The 23891-nt window shown below is 37.9% G+C and overlaps 1 protein-coding gene across 1 annotated transcript in view; it reads right to left on the reverse strand.

Annotated features, from left to right (window-relative positions):
- Window positions 1-1031: 1031 nt before the first annotated feature.
- LOC140727666 (uncharacterized) overlaps window positions 1032-23891 on the reverse strand; it is a 37683-nt gene continuing 14823 nt past the window's right edge. Inside the window, exons 3-11 of the mRNA XM_073045305.1 lie at window positions 23487-23563; window positions 17695-17827; window positions 12417-12478; window positions 10692-10796; window positions 9035-9125; window positions 5060-6444; window positions 4874-4931; window positions 3623-3695; window positions 1032-1618 (exon numbers count right to left, since the gene is read on the reverse strand). Coding sequence (XP_072901406.1) covers window positions 1582-1618; window positions 3623-3695; window positions 4874-4931; window positions 5060-6444; window positions 9035-9125; window positions 10692-10796; window positions 12417-12478; window positions 17695-17827; window positions 23487-23563 — 2021 coding nt within the window. The 3' untranslated portion in view covers window positions 1032-1581. The remainder of the gene's footprint in view (window positions 1619-3622; window positions 3696-4873; window positions 4932-5059; window positions 6445-9034; window positions 9126-10691; window positions 10797-12416; window positions 12479-17694; window positions 17828-23486; window positions 23564-23891) is intronic.

Below are 23891 nucleotides of genomic sequence, written 5' to 3' on the forward strand. Positions count from 1 at the left end.
ATTCTCTTTAGTTTTTCATGCTCATTATCACTTAAGTGAGTTTTCTGTAAAAATACTATATGGGCTTGTTCTTTTTTCGTTTTGGATAGAATTCTACTATGCTTGATTGGATTTAACAGCCCATTGACATTAAAAGAAATGAATTTTACTTTGTCCTTAGCCATGTGTATTTATCTGTCAATATATTAATGAAATTAGCAGAATAAATCTTAATCGATCTACTCCCTGAACAAATAAGAACCAAGAAACGCAAATAATAAAAAGGCAACAAAGGTGTGATTCCATGGCTGAGGTCTCTAGTATGTGACCCTGGGTTGAGCTGAATGAAATGTCTAGCTGTGGGGGATAGCTCCTCCTACCTGTGAGTTGAGGGCCCCCATTGCAGTACCCATAAAAGTAAGTGAACAAATCTATAACCATTACACAGAAAAGATTTCCCTATGAATTCCTCATATACATACATACACACACACACACACACACACACACACACATTCTCATTTAGGTGGGGAAGTAGTAGTGAATTAATGAGTAATCCACATTATAGTAAGTATTTCTTGAGATAGGTATAGCAACGTCTATTTTTGCTTCCGTTTAGCTTCTCAACATTTTTAACGTTAGCCAAACCTTATTGCTCTTCTTGAGGGGGTGAAAATTTAAAGGACATGTGAGGCAATTTTTTTTTGTTTAACACAGTGATACTGGTATAAGCAGATATGAGTAGCTTTTAAGAGGCTTTCAGCACAGGAATATGCAGAGAATGGTGGGATATGGTTCACATACAGGTAGAAGAGGTCAGTTTAATTTGGCATTATGTTTGGAAAAGACAATGTATGCTTAAAGGCCTTTTTCTGTGCTATTCTATGCTAGGTTCTGTGTATTTGTTGTTTAAGTACTATTCATATCCTGAAACAGGAGAAATATCTCTCAATGAATCTTCTATTTTTGCTCAGGGTCATCTTGGGCCTGGATGCCAGAACTGTTATCCACAAGTTTAATATTTGGGCAAAGATAAGACTTTTGCAAAATCATTAAACACATAATATTTTAATAATTCAGTAGAAAGGCAATTTGTGTACTAACAAACAATTATTGCATAAAATTCAATATAAAACTTAACAAATGGGGAGATATTTTAGCTGCAATATTATTTACTAAAATCGTGAAATACAGATGGAACGCAATATTAACTTGGTATGACCATATTTTAACGAGAAAATAAGTTGATAATCATTTTAGACTCTAAATATTTAAATAAAATATCTAAACAGATTTTGCAACATGGTTTACATTTTGTCAGTACTAAGTCAAAGGTTTAAAATGTATCACCAAGCAGCATTTATATTCATTAACTGGTACAGACAAGAAAATTACTGTTTGGCTAGTTATCTGCCCTCCCCAGTATAAATGAGATTGTACCACTCTTCCAGAGAAGTGCAGAATGAAACAGTTTCTTCTAAATTCACTTATATTAGTGGAAAACATTATTAGATAACACAGGCAGACACATTTAACAATAAGCTTAGGTTAACATTGGAGAGGTTTCACATTATGAAGTTACAGTAGTTCATAATGCCGTGTTCATTTTGTTATACTGTAGTCCAGTTTTCTACATACTCTGTTAAAAAGACAAAAAATAGGGAATTATTTGCAAAATAATATCTGACAAGCATTCAAGCTATTTTGTGAGGAGAATCCACTCGTTTCTTTTTTTTTAAAAAAGCCCCACAGTTCCACTTTGTTGTTATAGACAAAGTGTTTAAAACATTAAAGAATATATTTTAATAGAAAGCCATTCAATTAGCAGCACTTGAAAAACAAATTTGGAAAACTCAAAAATGAAATAAAAACAGAAAATCCTGGAAATACTCAGAGGGCAGGCAATAACAAATGGAAAAAGAAAGATGATATTTCAGGTCGAAGATTGTTCCAGAGAAAAATGAGAAAAGAAATATATGGAAAGTTACAAATATGGAAAAGAGGGACTGCATGGTAGCATACCAGTTAGTGTAACACCATTAGAGCGCTGGTAACTGGGTTCAATACTACCGTTGTCTGTAAGGAGTATATACTTTTTCCCTGAGATCACGTGGGCCTCCTACGAGTGCGCTGGTTTCCTCTCGTATCCCAAAGGCGTATGGGTTAGTAGATTAATTGGTCACATGGGTGTAATTTGGGAGTGCAGGCTTGTTGGGCTGGAATGGTTTGTTACTTTACTGTTTCTCTACCTCTTCTCACTATTCCAGGCATCCAAATGTCTTTCAGGTAAGGCAGCAAATGACTTGCAATTCTTCCAACTCCATATGTTGTACTTTGTGTCCATGGGCAGTGTCCCCACTGAAACCAGAGGTAGCTTTGGTGATCGCTGTAAGTACTTTCTATTCAGTCCACAGTGGTGAACCTGAGCTTCCAGCCATTTGCCATTTTAATTCTCAGTACTGCTCTGACTTCAAACTGCAACCTCCCACACCATTCCCATGAAGCAACTCATTTTCCATTCAGACATGTTGACACTCTGAGCTCAATACTGAATTCAACAATTTACTGCCGTATCATGGGCATTTATTGTATTACTAGTTATATCAGAAGCTGATGCAAAGCCTGTACTGTCAACTCAGCTTTTCTCCGCCATAGGTTTTACTTGATCTGTTGGGCATTTCCAACATTCTTATTATGCTTCCAGCAAATACTAGTCTGCCTTTCATAATCCCAGCACAGTTCCAAAATCCAGCCACTATATCTCCCTCATACACCTCCCCCAATTTGATCAGCTATGATTAATATGTATTCATCATCCATACATAACAGCACAAATCACATGGACAACCTTAGTCTCATAATATCACAAATTCTGGTGTCATCACTATCCCTCCCCTTTACTACTTAACCTGCTCGTCTTCTCCCTTTTCCAGTTCTATTGAAGGAGCATTTACCTGAAATGCTAATTGTGTTTCTAGCTTTACAGACATTATCTGACCAAGTATTTCCAGTATTTTCTGCTCGACTTTGAATTATGATCATGAGCATGTTGTGCTAAAATTGAGCAAACAAAATACTCTATGCAGACAAAAATATAAATACAATTACATTTGCAGAACTGGGGTCTGTCGCTCCTATCTACACCAGTTAAAATTAATTCAATTGCTTTTGCACCTACTGATTTTTAAAAAATAAAAACAGCTAGCACAAAAAGTGCAATTTTACATCATCCTGGCAAATACATCGAGAAATCAGAACAATCATGTATTCAAGCAAGTTGTTTACTGAAGCATAGATGAGAAATATTCACAAATTCCCTGTCTTCATCTTGATCACAATTAAATACAATTAATACCCAACCCCCTTTAAAGGGACAGAAAAACGAAGGAACTCGTTTATTGAGGCAATTGTACTACTGTAGTTTTGCTAAAACTATGCATCTTGTCAAGATACATGCCAGAAATAAGCTTGACAATAATATCTTGATTAAATTAAAATCCAGTGAAGCAAATGACAAACCATAAATGTAATAAAATATTTCTCAAAGTTTCAAAATCATATGCCTACTTTCTATAAAAACTATTTTCTTCAAAGATAGCAGGCCAATTACAATGTACAATAAAAGAACTACTTCATTGCATACCTGTTGTGAAGTTGAGGTGATAAACGTAAGCTCACAGTGTTTCCAGAGCTATTTATTACAGGTAAAACAGTAGCTGTAAACAAAAAGATAATAATTTTCCAACTAAAACAACTTAATTTAAGAAAACAAATGCAATTGGGAACTTTTCTTGAAGAACAACCATGGATGTGCATTGTTTACAATGCTAGTTAAAATGTTTACTTTAACCAGAAAAGAGTTTATAAACTTGTTAACTTAAGATGTGTCAATTTGTCTACTACTATATTTAAATAAGTTTAACTCTCGATTGCTTTTGCCTCGTAATTCCATCCAGCAGTACATTTCCTCAATGATAAACGAACTCATGGCCTAGAGTTCTCTGGCAAATTCTGCTAGACCATTTATTACTTTTAGAGTTTAAAGGATGCTTAACTAATTATTATAATATCCAACACAAAATGCATTTTCTCCATACAATTTTAAGTTTATTATCTAAACATCAATTTGAAGACATTCAAACCAAACTATTAACATTGTAGTAGTCGTTGTAAGAATTACTGAGGACGCAAGTCTAAAAATCAAATACAGGAGAAATCCATGCCATGGCTGCTTGGGAAATGGAAATTCACCCTCACAGAATTCGCAAATCTCAAAATTTTCTGGTAGTGATATGGATTTTGTGAAAAGAAAATACATTTATTTTTTCCACTTGCTTTTCTTGATGCATGTGCATATGGCACAGTTTCATGTTACCAAGAGTTATGGACCATTTCCTAGGAATGCAACCCCACAGTAACGTTGGGTTAGGTGGCACACCAAAAGTAAAAAAAACTGCCTGGAAGAAGAGCTCTGAAGATGTACATTAAAAGGGGAAAACAACACAACTAGTAACGGTAAATTCTTGAGACCAGTAGCAGAGGCACTAATACTACCAGTGAGCTTTAACTGAGCTGGTTGTAGCGATAGAACAAATGCAGGTATGTCTGAATGTTTGTCAAAGACTCATTCTGGCATTGTGACAGATTCTGGCAGCCCTGCAGGGCTTAAGTACTGAACTGGAAAGAAAAGCAACATTTTGTATTCTGTGATCAAAATAATTTTGTAACTAAAGTGGTCACAGGATTGAATTCATACTACAATATTACAAATACTGTAGTTTCTCCCTTAATATTTCAGCCTATTTGAAGGAAATCAATCTCGTATGTGCAAAGTAATTCTATTATGTGAACAAAAAATAACTACCAGAACTGGATTATCAAATTTGATACATACCAGAATTAGAATATGGTCTATTATTTTCCCATTTAATAAACACATCTGCAGCGATTTTCTGGAGAATGCAAAAAGTGCAACAGTGTAAACAGAATTGAACAAGACATCACCAAAGTTATTATGTGCACCATCAATTGCAACACTGATACAACAGTTCTGCACAGAACACAGGACAATCCACAGTACCTCTCTATTTTGCTTGCTTCTTGGAGAAAACAGTGTACAGTGGTATTCCTGAGTCGTGCTTGAAGACTCTGGACAGGAGCGAAATCTCTTCAGTGGCACTCGTGAAGTTTCCTTTGTTTGGTCAGTACACACAGCCCGTTTCCTCGATGACAGGGATGGTAAGCAGGTAACCAAGCTCACTGACGCTATTTCTCTTTTGGGAACGGAATGGACATTTAATATACTGGGATGTGCCATTGAGGCTGAAAGGCAGATTGAATTCTGAACCAAATTTTGATACAGTGATTCAAATGCATCTGTTTTGTTTGGTTTAAGTAAGCTTTGTACAGAACAAAGTTTGTTTGCAACAGGAGCAGAGGAAATAGAATGTCTCTGTTTACTACTGCAGGGAGTGTTAGCTGAGCACAAAAACCTTGCAAATGGTGATCGGCTGCATTTTGCCACTACAGTATCTGGTTGTGTAACTGTACTGTTGTTCACTGGCCATTGTTCTGCATTTTGCAAATGATTAACGTTGATTCTTGAACTTGGCGATTCCACCGTTGCTACACTGGATTTTGAACTCAATGATTTTAAGCTACTGGAGTTAGTCCAAGCTGACCCATTCAAAGGGGATACATTAGTGTTCCTTGTGTTGCAGTAATTTGCAACTTCAATTGGACTTTGAGGATTGCGAGGGCTTACTTGTAGTGGCTGGCAACAAGCTGAATTATCATACAAATTTCCAAATTTGGAACCAACAGTTTCAGATGTTAAATTTGTTTGTAGCACAGTCCTCGGAGATACATTAGCAGCAAGGGAAAAAATTGCGTCCAGATTACCTTGCAAGGTTTTGGAACTTTTTGGAGAAATTGCTTTGTTCTGCATTTGTTTGACTCCATCACAGGTCTTCAATCTTAAAACAGAATGACCTCTTAGCCTCTTAAACTTCAGGCCATCGATCCTGACTTTGACCTTTATTCCATTTTGAGTTGTGTTTGCCTTTGATTTACACACATTGAACTGGAAATATCGATAACGTTGTATTAACCTTGACGCAGCTTCTTTCTTGTAGGTGCGATCAAGCAAGTTACTCATTGAAGCTACCATACTTGGATAAACATCAATAAGTGTTGTGTTACTTAAACCCGAAGAATCATCGGGACTTTCTAGTAGAGTTTGATCAACACGAGTAGGTGTGGTTTCTTCCAAATTCATTGTATCACAACTACTATCCTCAAACTTATGCAAATCAACTTCTATGTTACTAGGAATGCAAAGTGGCTTGGCTGGCATTTGGCTAGAGGTCAAGGCTACTATCTTTGAATTATCTTGGTCAGCACAATGAGAATTTGAAGAATGATTTAATTCTTTGGAGATTGTATCCTGAAGGCCATCATTGCAGTCTAGAGATAAAGAAATTAATGACTTTAGATCAACACACATAAAATAACTTTAATATCTATTAAATTCTGTATCTAATGTTAAAAACAATAGGTCAAACTCAACAATCTTGTAGAAACAGTAACTAACATGCTATGAATATAAATATTTTCACTGACAAAACAAAATGTTTTGAGAATAGAAAAGATTTGATAAATACATTTCACTTGTAAGCCAGTGCAAGCTCAACAAATGATTTGAATGCACATAAAATAATCAGTGTGCTTGGCAGATGCAAGAAATAGGAAATTAATTTTCTACAATCTATTGAAAAAGCACATGAAAACACTTGGGAGCATTGAGAACGAAAGCTGAATTAGAATGAGTAGACAGAAACAAAGCATGTACAATTTCCAGATCTGTGTATGCTGGATAAAGATCAAATCATGATGAATATAACAGAATCAGGTTTAACAGGATTCATACCAATTTGTAAAATAGACTTAACACGTAGTAGAAGCTATTCAGAACGAGTATCTAAAATAAACTAGTTAAAGAGCCAAGAACCAAATCTTACGATGTTCTCAGGAGATGCTGCAGGGCATTCTTAAGGGGAGACCGAAACTGAATTAAGAGATCGAAGAGATACACTAAAATTTAGACTTCAAGAGGGAATAATCTCAGGATTGCTGCCCATGCCACAGGCTAGTCAGAGCAGGAATTGCAACAGAATCAGCACGAATTTTTGGCTCAAGCAGTTTTGCAAGGATGGAGGGTTTCAGATTCCTGGGGCATTGGAACTGGTTCTGGGATAGGTCTACACCTGGGGCCAATGCAAAAATCAGATAGTCTTCACCTGTGCAGGACCAGGATTAATGCCCTGGAGCATTGTTTGCTAGCGCTGTAGGGAGCATTTCAATTAATACGTCAGGGGTGGGTACTCAGGTAGAAAGACAGAGAGGAGTAATGCAGAGATTAAAGCAAAAGTTAGTGAGAGGGGCGTATATAAAAGTCAAATGCAAAAGACACAAAGGCTATTAGATACTAAAAGGACAATGAGTGGAAGAGCACTTTATCTAAATGCCTGTAGTATTAAAAACAAGGCCAGTGTATTTGTGGCACAAATCAGTAGAAAAAGGGTATGATTTAGTAGCCATTAAAGAAACAATGCTTGTGGGGTAGAGATGATCAGAAATTAAAAATCCAAGATTAGCTTTATTTGTCATATGCACATCAAAACACAAAAAAAGGTCTTGTTTGTATCAACGACCAACAGAGTCTGAGGACAAGTTCACAAGTGTCGCCGTGCTTCCAGTGCCAACGTAGCATGCCCACAATTTACTAACCCCGTCTTCAGAGTGAGGAAGGAACCTGGAGCAGCTGGAGGAAATCCATGGTGTCACGGGGAGAACATGCAAACTCCTTATAGCTGTGGAAATTGAACCCTGATCTGGTGGGAGTTGTCTTTAAGCCATAAAATAACATTATAGTGGCACATGCAATAAATCACATATCTGTGATGAAAGTAAGAATGGAATGGGGGGTGGGGAGGAAACTATCACTTGCACTTAGATTGGGCGAATCAAGTTGGTCAAGGCATCCTTAAGGAAGACTTCACAGAATGTAACCATGATTGCTTTCTTGAATAGCATGTCAGTGAAGATCAAGTGGAAATGATATCTTAGATCTGGTTCTGTACAATAAGACAGGCAAAATTAACTATCTTCTAGTTAGGAATCCACTTGGAAACAGTGATCACAATATGACTGAATCTCTCATACAAATGCAGGGTGTAACAGATTGATCCATCTATGCCTAAACAAGCAAGACTACAAAGGGAGAAGGAGGAGCAGGTAGCATAGACTGGGAACACAGACCATATTGTGCGATAATTGAGGAACAGTGGAAGAGTTTCAAAGAAAATTTACACTGTGCTCAACTGCAGTATATTCCAGTTAAAAGCAAGGACAGTAATGGTGGGAGAGCAAGATTTAGATAACTAAGGCTTACTCTCCTCACCCTTATTTTTATAATGTTTTAAGTGTAAAAATATTTTCAACAGAAGAGTCCTTGCTGTAAAACAAGCTGCCTCAAAAGTAGCTAAAATTATCTTCCAAAACTGTATTTTTAAAAAGTTCATTTTAATGCCAGAGTCAAAATTGACAGAAGCTCAACATGATTGCTACCCAGAATATTTCCATGTTCTCTGAAATAAAACTGTTTACTTTACACGTATTTCTTTTTAATGATTATTTTTCAGTACACTTGCAAAAAATATGGAAGGTAGTCTTCATTTCAATCCACTAGGATACCATACAATCATTTATAGTTTCATTGTGTGTGTACAACAACTCATTTGAGTGCATGATACCTAAACCATTTATGGGAATGGTTAGCACCGAAAAATAATCCGAAAACACAACCACATGTTTGTTTTAATGTGCAGGGTTCCTTTCTGCACAAGCATTAGTGTTAAAGGTATTGAATTCACATGAAAATCTCTGAAAATTAATTACAAAGTAATCTAAACCAAAGAGAAAACTTAAAATATGAATATTACTTAGAACACTAAAATTTTTGGTGGTAGTGACACACTTAGAATAACATACGTACCATGAAAATTAGGTGATGATCTAATTTTCAAATTCGATGTGGGTGTAAATGTGATCAATGGATTGTCTTTAGTCTTCCCGACACATTCCACCTTTAATGAGATGTAATACTTTAAATTATTTCGTACTTATGCTAATGGAAAAATAAATTACATGACTTTCCATGGGTCAACAGCTCCCAACAGTGCAAGTTGGTGTAACTTCATAGGAAGCAGAACAGGTAGCCATTTCATCCCAAGTGCCTGCATCATCTTTTAAAACACTATTAGATTTTGTTTTACTTCAACATAATTTGAGTATTAACCCCATATTCCTCAATTGCCCCAGTATCCAAAGAATGGATAATGCATCTTGAGACAGCAACCCTGGACACTTGGTGATCTGGCCAGAGGAAACTTCATCTGCCAAGCCCTACAAGAATTGAATTCAGAGTTTTAATGGTTCACTTCTCATTCTGCTCAACTCTAGAGCGCAAATCAATAAATTTCCACCTGCCCAACCCAGTACTTTAGCAGGCAGCTCTCAAAGTGTATTTTAAGGCATTTTCATATCATTCCTGCATTATTTGTTGCCAATATTGTGGCTTGAATTATTTTAAAGCACGCAAACTTAACATATAACTTTCACCTCAAATATGCCTTTCACCCAAGAAAGCAACATACTTCTCAATACTTTAAAAGAATGGCAGAAAGAATCTTATAGACAAAAATGAGATGCTATTTAGTTCTTATTCAGAAAGCAATCTAGTAAGTTCCATCCCTGCCAAAATCTAATATAATAATATCTTTGAAGTATTTACCCAATTACCATTCAAAAGCCATCACTCAATGTTTCTTCCACCTTGCATTACCAAAATATTTTCCTCATCTCACCTCTGGCATGACTGTCATTCACAAATTCATTCTTTCTGATCACCAACTTTTTATTATCAAATCTAAAATTCCTTAATTTTAACAACTACTAGATCTTCTCTTTGTCCTTTTATTCCTAAATGAATCCCAGTGTCTGCACTCTAATTGTCATTATTATCCTCGGAACCAATCTAGTAAATCTCATCTGTAGTTGTCGCAATCAGATTAAGCATATGAAAATTACCAGAATATCATTATTTTGTAAAAGCAAACCTTAATTATTAATTGGGAACAAATTTTAACAAATTTTAAACATACTAAATGTATTCCAGTGCTAACAAGGAGATTTACCAAATGATTACTTGTTTTCTTCAAATAAATGCAGGAAAAGGTATTATTTTAAAATGGATTAAGGTTGACAATGAAAATAGTGCAACAGAACTGTTGTATTCATTACAAATCAAAATGCTTTACAAAATCACATGAATTAAAATCAGAAAATTGTTTTAAAATAGAAGCACAGAGGATGTTATTAATAAAATGGTGATACAGCCCAACAAAGTGGAATCATTTTAGACTGTGAAGTTCATTCGTTCTCTTGGGAAAGTCAGATTGGTTTGTACATTTGGATAGTGGTTCCTGTCACAAAGAGGGATACACGGAATTAAGTTCTTAAATTAAACTCTATAACAAAATAAAGATCATCATCTACTCATACAATTTGTTTGAGAAAACACATCTTGATGCTTCTCTTTACACAATGCTTACTTGCCATTACTTCCCCAATATACACAGAAATACACTCACCACAACTTGCTCCCCAAGATTTGAGTTGCTAGCAGCCAGCATGTCAACATCTATCTCATATTTATCACCCACATTCATGTCTCCCATGGAGACACTGGTTTGCAACTAGATATATAAAAAAAAATTACCCTTATAAGTTTCAACTTGATTTGTAACACTTCTATCAAATACAATTGTGATGTTAAAATGTTCACAAGGCAATTAAATATAGACATAACTAAAAATGTCTGCCAATATTTAAATGAAGAATTACCTAGTTGAATCTACACCCTTTTAAAATTTGCAAAATTGGTATAATCATAAAGAACAAAGAACAATACAGCACAGTAAGGCCATTCAGCCCACAATGTTGTGCCGACCCTTAAACTCTGCCTCCCAAATAACCCTCCACCTTAAATTCCTCCATATACCTGTCTAGTAGTCTCTTAAGACCATAAAACATAGGACCAGAATTAGGTCATTCAGCCCATCAAGTCTGTTCCACCATTTCATCATGGCTGATCCTGGATCACACACAACCATATCTCCATATCTCTTGATGCCCAAACCAATCAGTAATTAATCAATTTCCACTTTGAGCAAACCCACGGACCTGGCTTCCACCGCAGTCTGTGGCAGGGCATTCCACAGATTCCCCACTCTTTGACTTAAAAAAAATTCTTCCATACTTCTGTTCTAAAAGGTCACCCCACAATGTTGAGGCTGTGCCTTCTTGTTCTGGATACCCCCATCACAGGAAACATCCTCTCCATATCCACCTTATCTAGTCAGTTCAACATTTGGTTGGTTTCAATGAGATCCCCACGCATTCCTCTAAATTCTAGTGAATACAGGCCCAAAGCTGCCAAATGCTCCTCATATGTTAACTCCTTTAATGATATTGCTCGATATTGGGACTTCCATATTGAGCACAGAGACATCAGACAAATTAGCAACTAACTTGTTTTTTCTCCCTGACACCTGTAATGTTGAGGGAAGCTTTTGATGAATTAGACATCAAGGACGTCACTGATGTCTAAGAATCTGTCTGAATTCTGGTCTGAAGTAAAGGAAGTTATGTTCTGTATGCTTTCATCCTGTGCTCACCTGAATGGTTGCACTTGTGCAGGAGGACACTGCATCAGCGTTGCCACTTTTGGACAATGGTAATATTTAACAGGAGGCAGGCTCTCCCGATGCACTACTTATTGTTTTGTTTAAACCTTCAATCAACAATGGTAATTCAGATTTTCTGATCATTATTACATTGCTGCTTGTTGGAACCAGTTGTGTATGCGATTGAAGAGGTTTATTTAAAAGCAAATTTGTCTTTGGCATTTTGTACAAATCTATCAGTGAAAAACCAAGCTGTTTAAATACTGGAGATTAATGACCTTTTAATAGATGACAGCCTCAAATTTTATATTATTCTTTAGATTGGAAATAAAAAAAACAAAGAAAATGTAGAAGATTGCTACAGTGAATACCCCATAAAGTACAACATATTAGCATGTGCCTTATTGTAAATTCATTTCAACAAATGAATTTCTACTCAAGTTAAGCTTCAAAGGTTAAGAGCTAACATTAACATATCAACATGACTGATTAAATAGCGACATTTATTTTACATACACACATTGCTACTGAGGATCATTTTCACAAATGTCATGCATTTGATTTATTTAATTATTATTATTATTTTTTTAATTGTATTTTATGCAAGATATTTTGAGATAGTTACTGCACCTTAGATATACTTTCAGTGTACTGTCCATCCTTCAAAACTTCAGTAGCCTGACCTACTTGACCTGTTAGTAAAAAGACATTTTTAACCCCTTTGAATATATGCAAAATTTAACAGGCTTATATGTACTTATTACCTTACTGCTGCCATGCCCTTCATGAATTGTTCAGACATCCAGAGATTATGATTTTTTTTTAAATTCCAATTTAGATAGCTTGAAGAAAATAGAAAGCCAATCAGCAAACAAATTATTTCATATTATTTAAGTTATGGTCATTGAAAACGTATTTAATTGCTAACCAACATGCCAAGTTTGCAAATACAGGTTGAGTGCCACTTATCTGAAATTCCAAAATGTGAAAACGCCTGGAATCGTTAATTTTTTTCAGCACAGCACGTCACAAATAGAAAATTCAACAAGCTGCTGGGAAGGTTCCAAGCTTTGTGCATTTTTGAGAAGTGACTTCACATGTGTAAGGAACAGCAGTTAATAAAAATTAGAAAAACATTGCATAAAGTGAAAACTGGACATCTCGATTGTGATTGTGATTCAATTCATCAGTGTCAGAGTGAACATATGCCACTGGACAGTACGTTGATCAGGAAATAAGCGAAGATCTATCGCAACAAATTGAAAATTGAAGGTAATCGTGAATATGCTGCAATTTGGCTGATGTAACAAAAGGCACAGCATTAAATTCTAAAGCATTTACTGATCACAAAGGCAGCGGAAAATTGAGTTTGCCGAGATTATCGCTGATGAAAATCTAACAAGTCTACAATGCTGATAGTTTTATACCTTAACTGAAACCCAAGTAAAATAGTGTTACAGTAACCTTTTCATCAAAACACAGAATCATAGGTAGAGACTGAAAGCCGGCCGTTGTTTGTTGCTCAACAGCTGATGTGGCATTCTCCTGATGCTGTTGTTACCCTGCACAAATTATACTTTTATTATATTAATGGTATGTAATAACTTTTACTGTTAAGAAATCGTGTGTGATAAAGAAGTACAAGACAAAGACCATTTACCGTTAGCACATAAATTCAGAGTTGGAAATGATGGAGATCCCAAGCTATCTGATCATATATTCCAAGATCCGAAATCCAAAACACTTTCTGTCCCAAGCATTTCAGATAAGGGGTACTCAATCTGTACCATACTCAAAGACATGGTGGGAACTTCCTACAAAGCCATATCAACACAAACATTTGGGGGCTGGAAGAAGTGGAAACATGCAAAAGAATAAAAATCAGGCATTTCCTGAAAAATTGCTAAAAACTTGAGCCAGTCAACACATTCTTAGCCAAGCATTTCAAATGTTTATCATTCATTCTGGGAAGATGACGGGAGTTTATAGATTAAGAGGCTGGATTAGAATGTGTCAAACAAACACTTAACAAAGCTCTATCTTTTCAATACCAACAAATGATATTGAAAAGTACAATGCCCAGATTTACAGGTCAAACTAAACTAAGAATCAAAGTGTTAATGACTACACAAAAATATAAAAAGGAGTTGGAATAACAGAGATCACTGTTGAAAAATACAAGGTCTAGACACCCAATAAAAATTGCAAATTGGAATGTTCATTTAATAGCATGTGTGAAGCAGCTTGGATAAGTAAAAATAAGTTTGAAATTATAGTTCAATGGAAATAGCCAAGTGGCAAGATTTTGTAAATTAAAGACTGAGTGAGTTGCAATTTGAGAATTGTGAACAATGTATTCCAATGAAGAAACACAGAAATACAGAAAACCTACAGCACAATTCAGGCCCTTCGGCCCACAAAGCTGTGCTGAACATGTCCTTACCAGAGAAATTACCTAGGGTTACCCATAGCCCTCTATTTTTTTAAGTTCCACGTACTTATCCAGGAGTCTCTTAAAAGACACTATTGTTTCCGCCTCCGGCAGCCCATTCCATGCACTCATGACTCTGCTTAAAAAACTTACCCCTGACATCTCCTCTGTACCTACTTCCAAGCACGTTAAAACAATGCCCTCTCATGCTAGCCATTTCAGTCCTGGGAAAAAGCCTCTGACTATCCACACGACCAATGCCTCTCATTATCTTGTACACCTCTATCAGGTCACCTCTCATCCTCTGTCACTCCAAGTAGAAAAGGCCAAGTTCACACAACCTATTCTCTTGAGGCATGCTCCCCGAAGCAAGCAACATCCTTGTAAATCTCCTCTGCACCCTCTCTATGGTTTCCACATCCTTCCTGTAGTGAAGTGACCAGAACTGATCACAGTACTCCAAGTGGGGTCTGACCAGGGACCTATATAGCTGTAACATTATTTCTCAGCTCTTAATCTCAATCCCACGATTGATGAAGGCCAATACACCATAAGCCTTCTTAACCACAGAGTCAACCTGTGCAGCTGCTTTGAGTGTCCTATGGACTCAGACCCCAAGACCCCTCTGATCCTCCACACTGCCAACAGTCTTACCATTAATGCTATATTCTGCTATCATATCTGACCTACCAAAATGAACCACCTCACACGTCTGGGTTAAACTCCATCTGCTACTTCTCAGCCCAGTTTAGCATTCTATCGATGTCCTGCTGTAACCTCCGACAGCCCTCCACACTATCCACAACACCCCCCAACCTTTGTGTCGTCAGAAAATATACTAACCTATCCCTCCATTTCCTCATCCAGGTCATTTATAAAAATCACAAAGAGTAGGGGTCCCAGAACAGGTCCCTGAGTCACTGACCTCCATGCAGAATATGACCCATCTACAACCACACTTTGCCTTCTTGGGCAAGCCGGTTCTGGATCCACAAAGCAATGTCCCCTTGGATCCTATGCCTCTTTACTTTCTCAATAAGTCTTGCATGGGGTACCTTATCAAATGTCTTGCTGAAATCCATATACACTACACCTACAGCTCTACCTTCAGCAATGTGTTTAGTCACATCATCAAAAAATTCAATCAGGCTCGTAAGGCACGACCTGCCTTTGACAAAGCCATGCTGACTATTCCTAAGCATATTATGCCTCTCCAAATGTTGATAAACCCTGCCTCTCAGGATCTTCTCCATCAATTTACCAACCACTGAAGAAAGACTCACTGGTCTATAATTTCCTGGACTATCTCTACTCCCTTTCTCGAATAAGGGAACAACATCCGCAACCCTCCAATCCTTCAGAACCTCTCCTGTCCCTATTGATGATGCGAAGGTCATCGCCAGAGGCTCAGCAACCTCCTCCTTCGCTTCCCACAGTAGCCTGGGGTACATCCTGTCTGGTCCCAGTGACTTATCCAACATGATGCTTCCCAAAAGCTCCAACACATCCTCTTCCTTAATATCTACATGCTCAAACTTTTCAGTCCGCTGCAATCATCCCTACAATCGCCAAGATCCTTTTCTGTAGTGAATACTGAAGCAAAGTAATCAATGAGTAACTCTGCCATCTCCCCAGTTCCATACACACTTTTCCACTGTCACACTTGATTGGTTCTATTCTCTCACATCTTATCCTCTTGCTCTTCACATACTTGTAGGATGCCTTGGGGTTTTCCTTAATCCTGCCTGCCAAGGCTTTCCCATGGCTCCTTCTGGCTCTCCTAATTACATTCTTAGGCTCCTCCCTGCCAGCATTATAATCTTCTAGAATCATATCATTACCTAGTTTTTTGAAGCTTCCGTAAGCTCTTTTTTTCTTCTTGACTAGATTTACAACAGCCTTTATACACCACGGTTCCTGTACCCTACCATCCTTTCCCTGTCTCACTGGAACATACCGATGCAGAACCCCATGCAAATATCCCTTGAACATTTGCTGCATTTCTTCCATCTGTTTCCCTGAGAACATGTTTCCAGTTTATGCTTACAAGTTCTTGCCTGATAGACTCATATTTCCCCTTACTCCAATTATACATTTTCCGAACTTGTCTGTTCCTATCCTTCTCCAATGCTATGATAAAGTAGATTGAATTGTGATCACTATCTCCAAAAGGTTCGCCCACTGAGAGACCTGACACCTGACCAGGTTCATTTCCCAATACCAGATCAAGTACAACCTCTCCTCTTGCAGGCTTATCTACATATTGTGTCAACATACCTTCCTGAACACACCTAACAAACTCCACTCCATCTAAACCTCTCACTCTAGGGAGATGCCAATCAATATTTGAGAAATTAAAATCTCCCCGTTATTATTACTCCTTTCCAGAATCTGTCTCCCCATCTGATCCTAGATGTCTGTTACTATTGGGTGGTCTATAAAAAACACCCAGGAGAATTACTGACCCCTTCCTGTTCCTAACTTTCACCCACAGTCAACAGACAATCCCTCCATGACTTCCTGCTTTTCTGCAGCCATGACACTATCTTTGATCAACAGTGCCACACCCCCACCTCTTTTGCCTTCCTCCCTGTCCTTTCAGAAACATCTAAAGCCTGGCATTCTAAGTAACCATTCCTGTCCCCAAGCCATCCAAGTCTCTGTAATGGCCACATCATATCTCCAAGTACTGATCCACTCGCTAAGCTCATCCGCTTGGTTCACAACACTCCTTGCATTAATATAGACATCTCAAACAATCTGTCTGAGCACGTCCAATCTCTATTACCTGCCTATCCTCCCTCTTGCACTGTCTCCAAGCTTTCTCTATTTGTGAGCCAACCACCCCTTCCTCCGTCACTTCAGTTCGGTTCCCACCCCCCCAGCAATTCTAGTTTAAACTCAGCCACGCATTTATCCTCCACCTCACTCACTCCTATACTCACTGTCACGTGGCACAGGCAATAATCCAGAGTCCTGCTTCTCAACTTCCTTCCTAACACCCTGTAGTCTGTTTTCAGGACCTCCTCCCTTTTCCTACCTATTTCATTGTACCAATATGTACCACAACCTCTGGCTGTTCTCCTTCCCACTTCAGGGTATCGTGGACGTGATCAGAAACATCCTGGACCCTGGCATCTGGGAGGCAAACTACCATCCACGTTTCTTTCTTGTGTCCAAAGAATCGCCTGCCTGACCCTCTAACTATAGAGTCCCCTATCAATGATACCATCCTCTTCCTTTCCCTACCCTTCTGAGCCGCAGGGCCAGACTCTGTGCCAGAGGCACGGCCACTGTTGCTTTCCCCAAGTAGGCTGTCCCCTCCCCCCCAACATTACTCAATACCTTTAGAAATTGAAGACTGCAAAAGATAAAAAAATCATTAATGCTGTAAATAGAGGAATTTAAATGGTAGTTCTTACAAATACAAGATTCTCAGTTAAACTTTAGATACAGCAAAGAAACATCGTGCCTTACCTCTCAAGCTGTTGCATAGCTCCAGGCTTACATCAGTCTTAGACAGGTTTTCAGATTGTGTCAGGGTGACATCAATTTCACACACTTTATCAGACTGCTCCAGGCTTACATCAGCTTCATACAGTTTACCAGACTGAAACGAGGTAATGAACACATCTTTATTGACTTTTCACTGGTTCAAACCACAAACTTTAAGAAGCTTGATTTTCAATTTCTCTGCAAAAATCACAGTCAAGATGTTGTGAAAATACAACTAGATTTAACGTTATTGCATTAAAGGACAGGGCATAGCTTCAATTTTTCCCCTATACTTTTATTATGTATTATATGAAAGACTTTAAATTATAAATACAATGGATCACCAAATTACTTTCACTAAAGAACATTCACCAGCCTGAACTCAATCCATCCCTTTGTCACCTCATTGACCCAGTGTTTCTCACATATTTTAACAAAAAAATTGGATAACTTCTTGATAGAGTGTATAGGATTGATGCTAGTTAAAAAAAAATAGTAAAAGACAAAATAAATCCCAATTTTTATAATAAAAATTAAGTCAATCACAGAATGTGGGCATTGAAGATCATCCCAAATTGCCCTCAACTGGTATTAGAATTTGTAGTTGCTTTAAGTGCTCCAAATTAAATAGTTTAATTGTATAAAGAGAGAAAAAAGGTTGCAACATGAAATTTAGAAACAGAAACCCTACAGTGCAATACAGGCCCTTCAGCCCACAAAGCTGTGCCGAACATGTCCTTACCTGAGAAATTACCTAGGGTTACCCTTAGCCCTTTATTTTTCTGAGCTCCATATACCTGTCCAGGAGTCTCTTAAAAGATCCTATCGATTCAGCCTCCACTACGGTCGCCAGCAGCCCATTCCACTCTGAGTAAAAAACTTACCCTTGATATCTCCTCTGTACCTACTTCCAAGCACCTTAAAACTGTGCATTCTCTTGCTACCCATTTCAGCCCTGGGAAAAAGCCTCTGACTATCTACACGATCAATGCCTGTCATTATCTTGTACACCTCTATCAGGTCATCTCTCATCCTCCATCGCTCCAAGTAGAAAAGGCAGAGTTCACTCAACCTATTCTCATAAGACATGCTCCCCAATCCAGGCAACATCCTTGTAAATCTCCTCTGCATCCTTTCTATGGTTTCCACATCCTTCCTATAGTGAGGCAACCAGAATTGAGCACAGTACTCCGAGTGGGGTCTGACCAGCATCCTATATAGCTGCAACATTACCTCTCGGCTCCTAAACTCAATCCCATGATCGATGAAGGCCAATACGCTGTATGCTTTCGTAACAACAGTCAACCTGTGCAGCTGCTTTGAGTGTCCTATGGACTCAGACCCAAAGATCCCTCTGATTCTCCACGCTGCCAAGAGTCTTACCATTAATACTATATTCTGCCATCATACTTATCTCACACCTCACACTTATCTGGTTTGAACTCCATCTACCACTTCTCAGCCCAGTTTTGCATCCTATCAATGTCCTGCTGTAACCTCTGACAACCCTCCACACTATCCACAACACCCCCCAACCTTTCTGTCATCAGAAAATTTACTACCCATCCCTCCACTTCTTCATCCAGTTTATTTAAGAAAATCATGAAGAGTAGGGGTCCCAGAACAGATTCCTGAGGCACACCACTGGTTACCGACCTCCATGCAGAATATGAACCATCTACAACCACCCTTTGCCTTCTGTAAGCAAGCCGGTTCAGGACCCACAAAGCAATTTCCCCTTGGATCCCATGCCTCCTTACTTTCTCAATAAGTCTTGCATGGGGTACCTCGTCAAATGCCTTGCTGAAATCCACATACACTACATCTACTGCTCTACTTAAAGCATAGAATCACAGCTTTGTCATAAACAGACGACTCCAAAAAAGGCAGTGAATATAACAGCAGCAATTATGATAAAAATAGACAAAACATTTGTAAAACATTGAATTATTACTGTAAGTAGAGATAAAGGCTGGAATTAATGCACATTACAAAGGTATGGCTGCAAGATGACTAAAACTGAGCATTATATGCTTTACTTACTGATAATGGGGAGGATGGGTCTTGTAGCATCACAAGAGTAGTGAATTTTAAGACCAGAGAGTGCTGCATATGGATGTGAATAATAGCAAAGGCCAAAAATATTGATAGGAACAGTCTTCAGTGGCTAACAGCAACTGTACTGTTCAGAGTATCAAACAGGACAAAGGAGGGTTCTAACAAAGGTATAACAAGAATCATGGGGGATGTTAATTTACACATTGACTGGACAAGTCAAATTAACAAAGGTAGTTTCAAGGACTGGCTCATGCAATGTATCCAAGTGCTCTTTCTTAAACAATTGTAGATCTCACAGGTTAACTTCCATCTGGTCATGTACAAGATAGGACACAGCAGATGTTCCATTGGAGGAGTGATCTAGAATTTCACAATGGATCTGAAAAACTGTAAGCTATACCTGACTAACTTGTCAGGTAAGTTTATCTTTTGATAAATAGGGGAAGGAAAAATACAGATCATTTGGCACTATGGACATCATCAAGATCCAAGGCTAAGGAATAAAAAAGAGACATGGATAGAAAATAGACTAAATGACAGTAAACAATGGGAGTGAAATGGCTTTTCTCCCCCCAGACTAAAGACAAATGTAGAATGGAGATTTACGAGGGTCAATACTAGGATCACAGCTTTCCTAATACCTATTGAATTCATCAACTTGTACAGACAAGAGGCAAATGAAAATTAATGCTAAAGAGGAAAGTGTTACATTTTGATAGGAAAAATGAGAAGAGGCAATGTAATAAAGAGGATACAATTCTTAAAGGATTCCGAAGCAAACCTGGATAAGTTCATAGAGTATAGAATAAGTTGTGAAAGCAGTTTTATAAAAATTTGAGGGATCCTAGGCTTTAAAAATAGAGACACACTAGTCCAATTTTTGAAGCTGCACTTCAGGAAAGGCATGAAGGCATTGGAAAAGGTGCATGCAGAATGTACCAAAACAATTCTTGGGGCAATGAACTTTAGTTATGTGAATGAATTGGCTACAAATACAATGATTAAGAGGCATTTAAATGAGGCACAGAAGCATGCAGGGCAATGAGGGATTAGTGCAGATGGGTGGGGGTGGGCTGGGCCACAATCTCATTTCCATGCTGCACAACTCTTGACTGGAAGAACTGGAGCTGATCTCACTGACACCGAGGGGTCTGATACAGGTAATTAAAATCATGAAAGGCCCTGAAAAGGCAAATCGATCCCAGTGCAGAGAGGTCTCAAAAACCAGGGAAAGGAGTGAAGATGACCTGCAAAAGAACACAACACGAGGAAGGTTCCTAATAAAAAAAGTTAGCGATTAGCATCCAAAATCTGTTAGAGGAAGTTGTGGCTTGCTCAACTGTAGTTTCCGTGGAGGAACTAGAATCTATGAAAATTGTAACAAAGAATTTAATATCACATCAACAGAGCATCACTATGATACAAAGAACTACGGTGGTTTGTTGAAATGGAAATTGGTGTTAAATAGATTTATTAAGACTTCTCTGAAAATACAATTAGTGTGGCAGATGGAGAAAAACTGGTGTATATATCTGAATTTCAAATTGGTGGTCAGTGAAGTACCTCAGAAAAGTTAATACATAGGCCAAGAATGGAAAGATGACTGATTAAAGAACAGAAAATACAACTATTTGAATCAACTGCCAAGTTGAATTTACTGAGATGTGACAAGGATCTGTCTGGATGTCTCAGTCACCTATTATCTACGGAAGTTGTATACAACATTTTGCTGAGGAAGGGGGTGTGGGGATGAGTTAGACTTGCAATCCAAACCACTTCCACAGAAACAAACTTATTTTTGTCCAAGCCATTCAGTTAAATATGCAAAAAGCTTTTTTTAAAAATATTAAAAATGTTTTTTTTAATAGGGGAGTAAATACTTCGCACTCTTAGGTAAAGATGTTTTCCTCCAAGACCAATCCTAATCGCACTAGTCTTTAAATTTATGTACATGACTATCATAAACAAAAATAAATTCAGGAGGGAGGCCACAACAAGTGGCAATTAAAAGAATCGTACAGTCCATTGGGCTTCTGAAGTGTTCTTTAAAAAGAACAATTGCAGCTAATGGCAGAAGCTGCACTTTACCCACCAGCATAATATGCCTGACCATTACTCAGGTCTCCTTGTTCTGGTATATGATCCCCAGGCAAACAGCAGGGGAATTGAGCCCAATTGGAGTCCGCAACCAGATGCTTTGATCAAGTAATATCACTGCCCATTGATTTTTAAGTTATTGGAGTTGTCCTGACATTTCCCGGGGAATCACATGAAAGAATATGGCAAGGGAAGTAATACAGTGTGCTGCCAGAAATGACAGAAGTGGGCTTCAGCAATGGCAAGTACTTGTAGGGCAGATGATCACATCCCACAAACTACATATTGAACAGCACAGATCTGTAGTAATAACTTGGATAAGGAACCATATGTAAACAACCATATTTGCTGACAGCACAAGCATATACGTACAAGATAAATACAACACTTACAGTCTGCAAAACCATATGGAACAGATCAAGGGAGTGGGCAAAGAGTTCAGAGAAAATGTTACTTCCCATTTTAGCAAGAAGAATGGGAAAGCAGATGTTTGCAGAGATCTGGGTTTACTGGTAGAACAAATTACATGGATGTTGCAAATGAAAGCAATAGGATGTTGGGCTTTATTACAACGGCATTCTTAAGGATGGTGCTGCAAAGGTTTAATAAAGTTGATTACTGTGACACGAGTTGTCCTAAAAGAACAATTGTGTAGAATGGCCTATACTTGCCGAAGTTCAGAAGTCTCCGTAGAGTTTCCCCAAGGCAAACATTGAAATTTCTTTGCAGGAGAGATCCTGAAGTGCGAACAGGAAGTTTGGGGTGTAGGAAGTCACAGGAAAAGAAATTGGTCATTTAGGATTTAAAAGAGCAGGAATTTCTTTACTCAGAGAATGAATCTTTAGTGTTCTCTAACTGAGAAAACTGGATGCTGAGTAACAGCACATTCAAGGTTGCAGTGGATGAATATTTAACCAACAGGGAAAAATCATACCAGACCAGCATTGATCTCACTGAATCGTGGAACAGGTCTAACTGGACATTTAGCCAACAATTACTCCTTCCACATGTTCCTTATTCTGAGATGAAGGTACCCAGATAGATTATATCCTGCAAGTTCTTTGACAGTCATGGACTCAAACAAAGAAAAATCACGATCAACCAGACAGCAATGATCACTACCCTCCAGTAAGACACACCATTCACATGCCCAATAATAGAATCCTAAAACATATACACAATTCCAAGCCCCATCACCAGAAAAGACAACTAAGTGAACAGAGAAAAAGATTCAAAGATGCATTCAAAGGTTTTCTTTGGAGAAGTACATCCCACGGATACATCTTGCCCACAATCATTCAAAGGGGAGGAGCATTTGGAATAGTAATGAGAACCTAAAGTCCATGCATTGGAAGTGCTCAGACACCCTGCATAAATGGCAGAAGTGCACACCACCTCACCAACTACACATTCATCCACCCTGTAAGCAGTGCCAATCTGCAGAAGAGTCTACAGTTCCATACACTAGCCTCGTTAGCTAACTCAGAACCTACAAAATCAAAGTGGCAGTAGGTCATTCTTGATTCTGAAGGGCCACCCAAGAGAAGATCTGAAAATAAAATTGATATGGCAATCTAATTGCCAAGAATCAAGACATTGCTTCAATATTTCATACGTACCTTTTTCTTGCAGTTATTTTTATTTAGTTTTCTCAGTTTACAGAAGTTTAAGTCAACAGCACGCCATGGCTTCTGACCTGAAAGAAAAAGGCTCAAGTGTCACTTTGTGTATAATGAAAACGTAACAAGTAAAACCAACTCAGAATGGAAGTTCCAAAAAAAAGAGTAAACATAATACATTTTCTATCATTACAGCTTGGTTTTGGCAAATAAGACTGGTGCTATTATGCCTTCCAAGATGGGAATTAAAAATTAGTTTTACTAAAATTTCAAGTGTTAAAATTATCCTGACACCTGCATTTATCAAGGCTCAGAGTACATTCTAATTTCTTTTAGCATTACTAAACAAATACCTAGTTAATTTCATATTTTCAACGGATGCCCCTATTGGATCAGTGTCTAATT

This window comes from Hemitrygon akajei, chromosome 5, assembly GCF_048418815.1.
Source record: "Hemitrygon akajei chromosome 5, sHemAka1.3, whole genome shotgun sequence".
NCBI lineage: Eukaryota > Metazoa > Chordata > Chondrichthyes > Myliobatiformes > Dasyatidae > Hemitrygon > Hemitrygon akajei.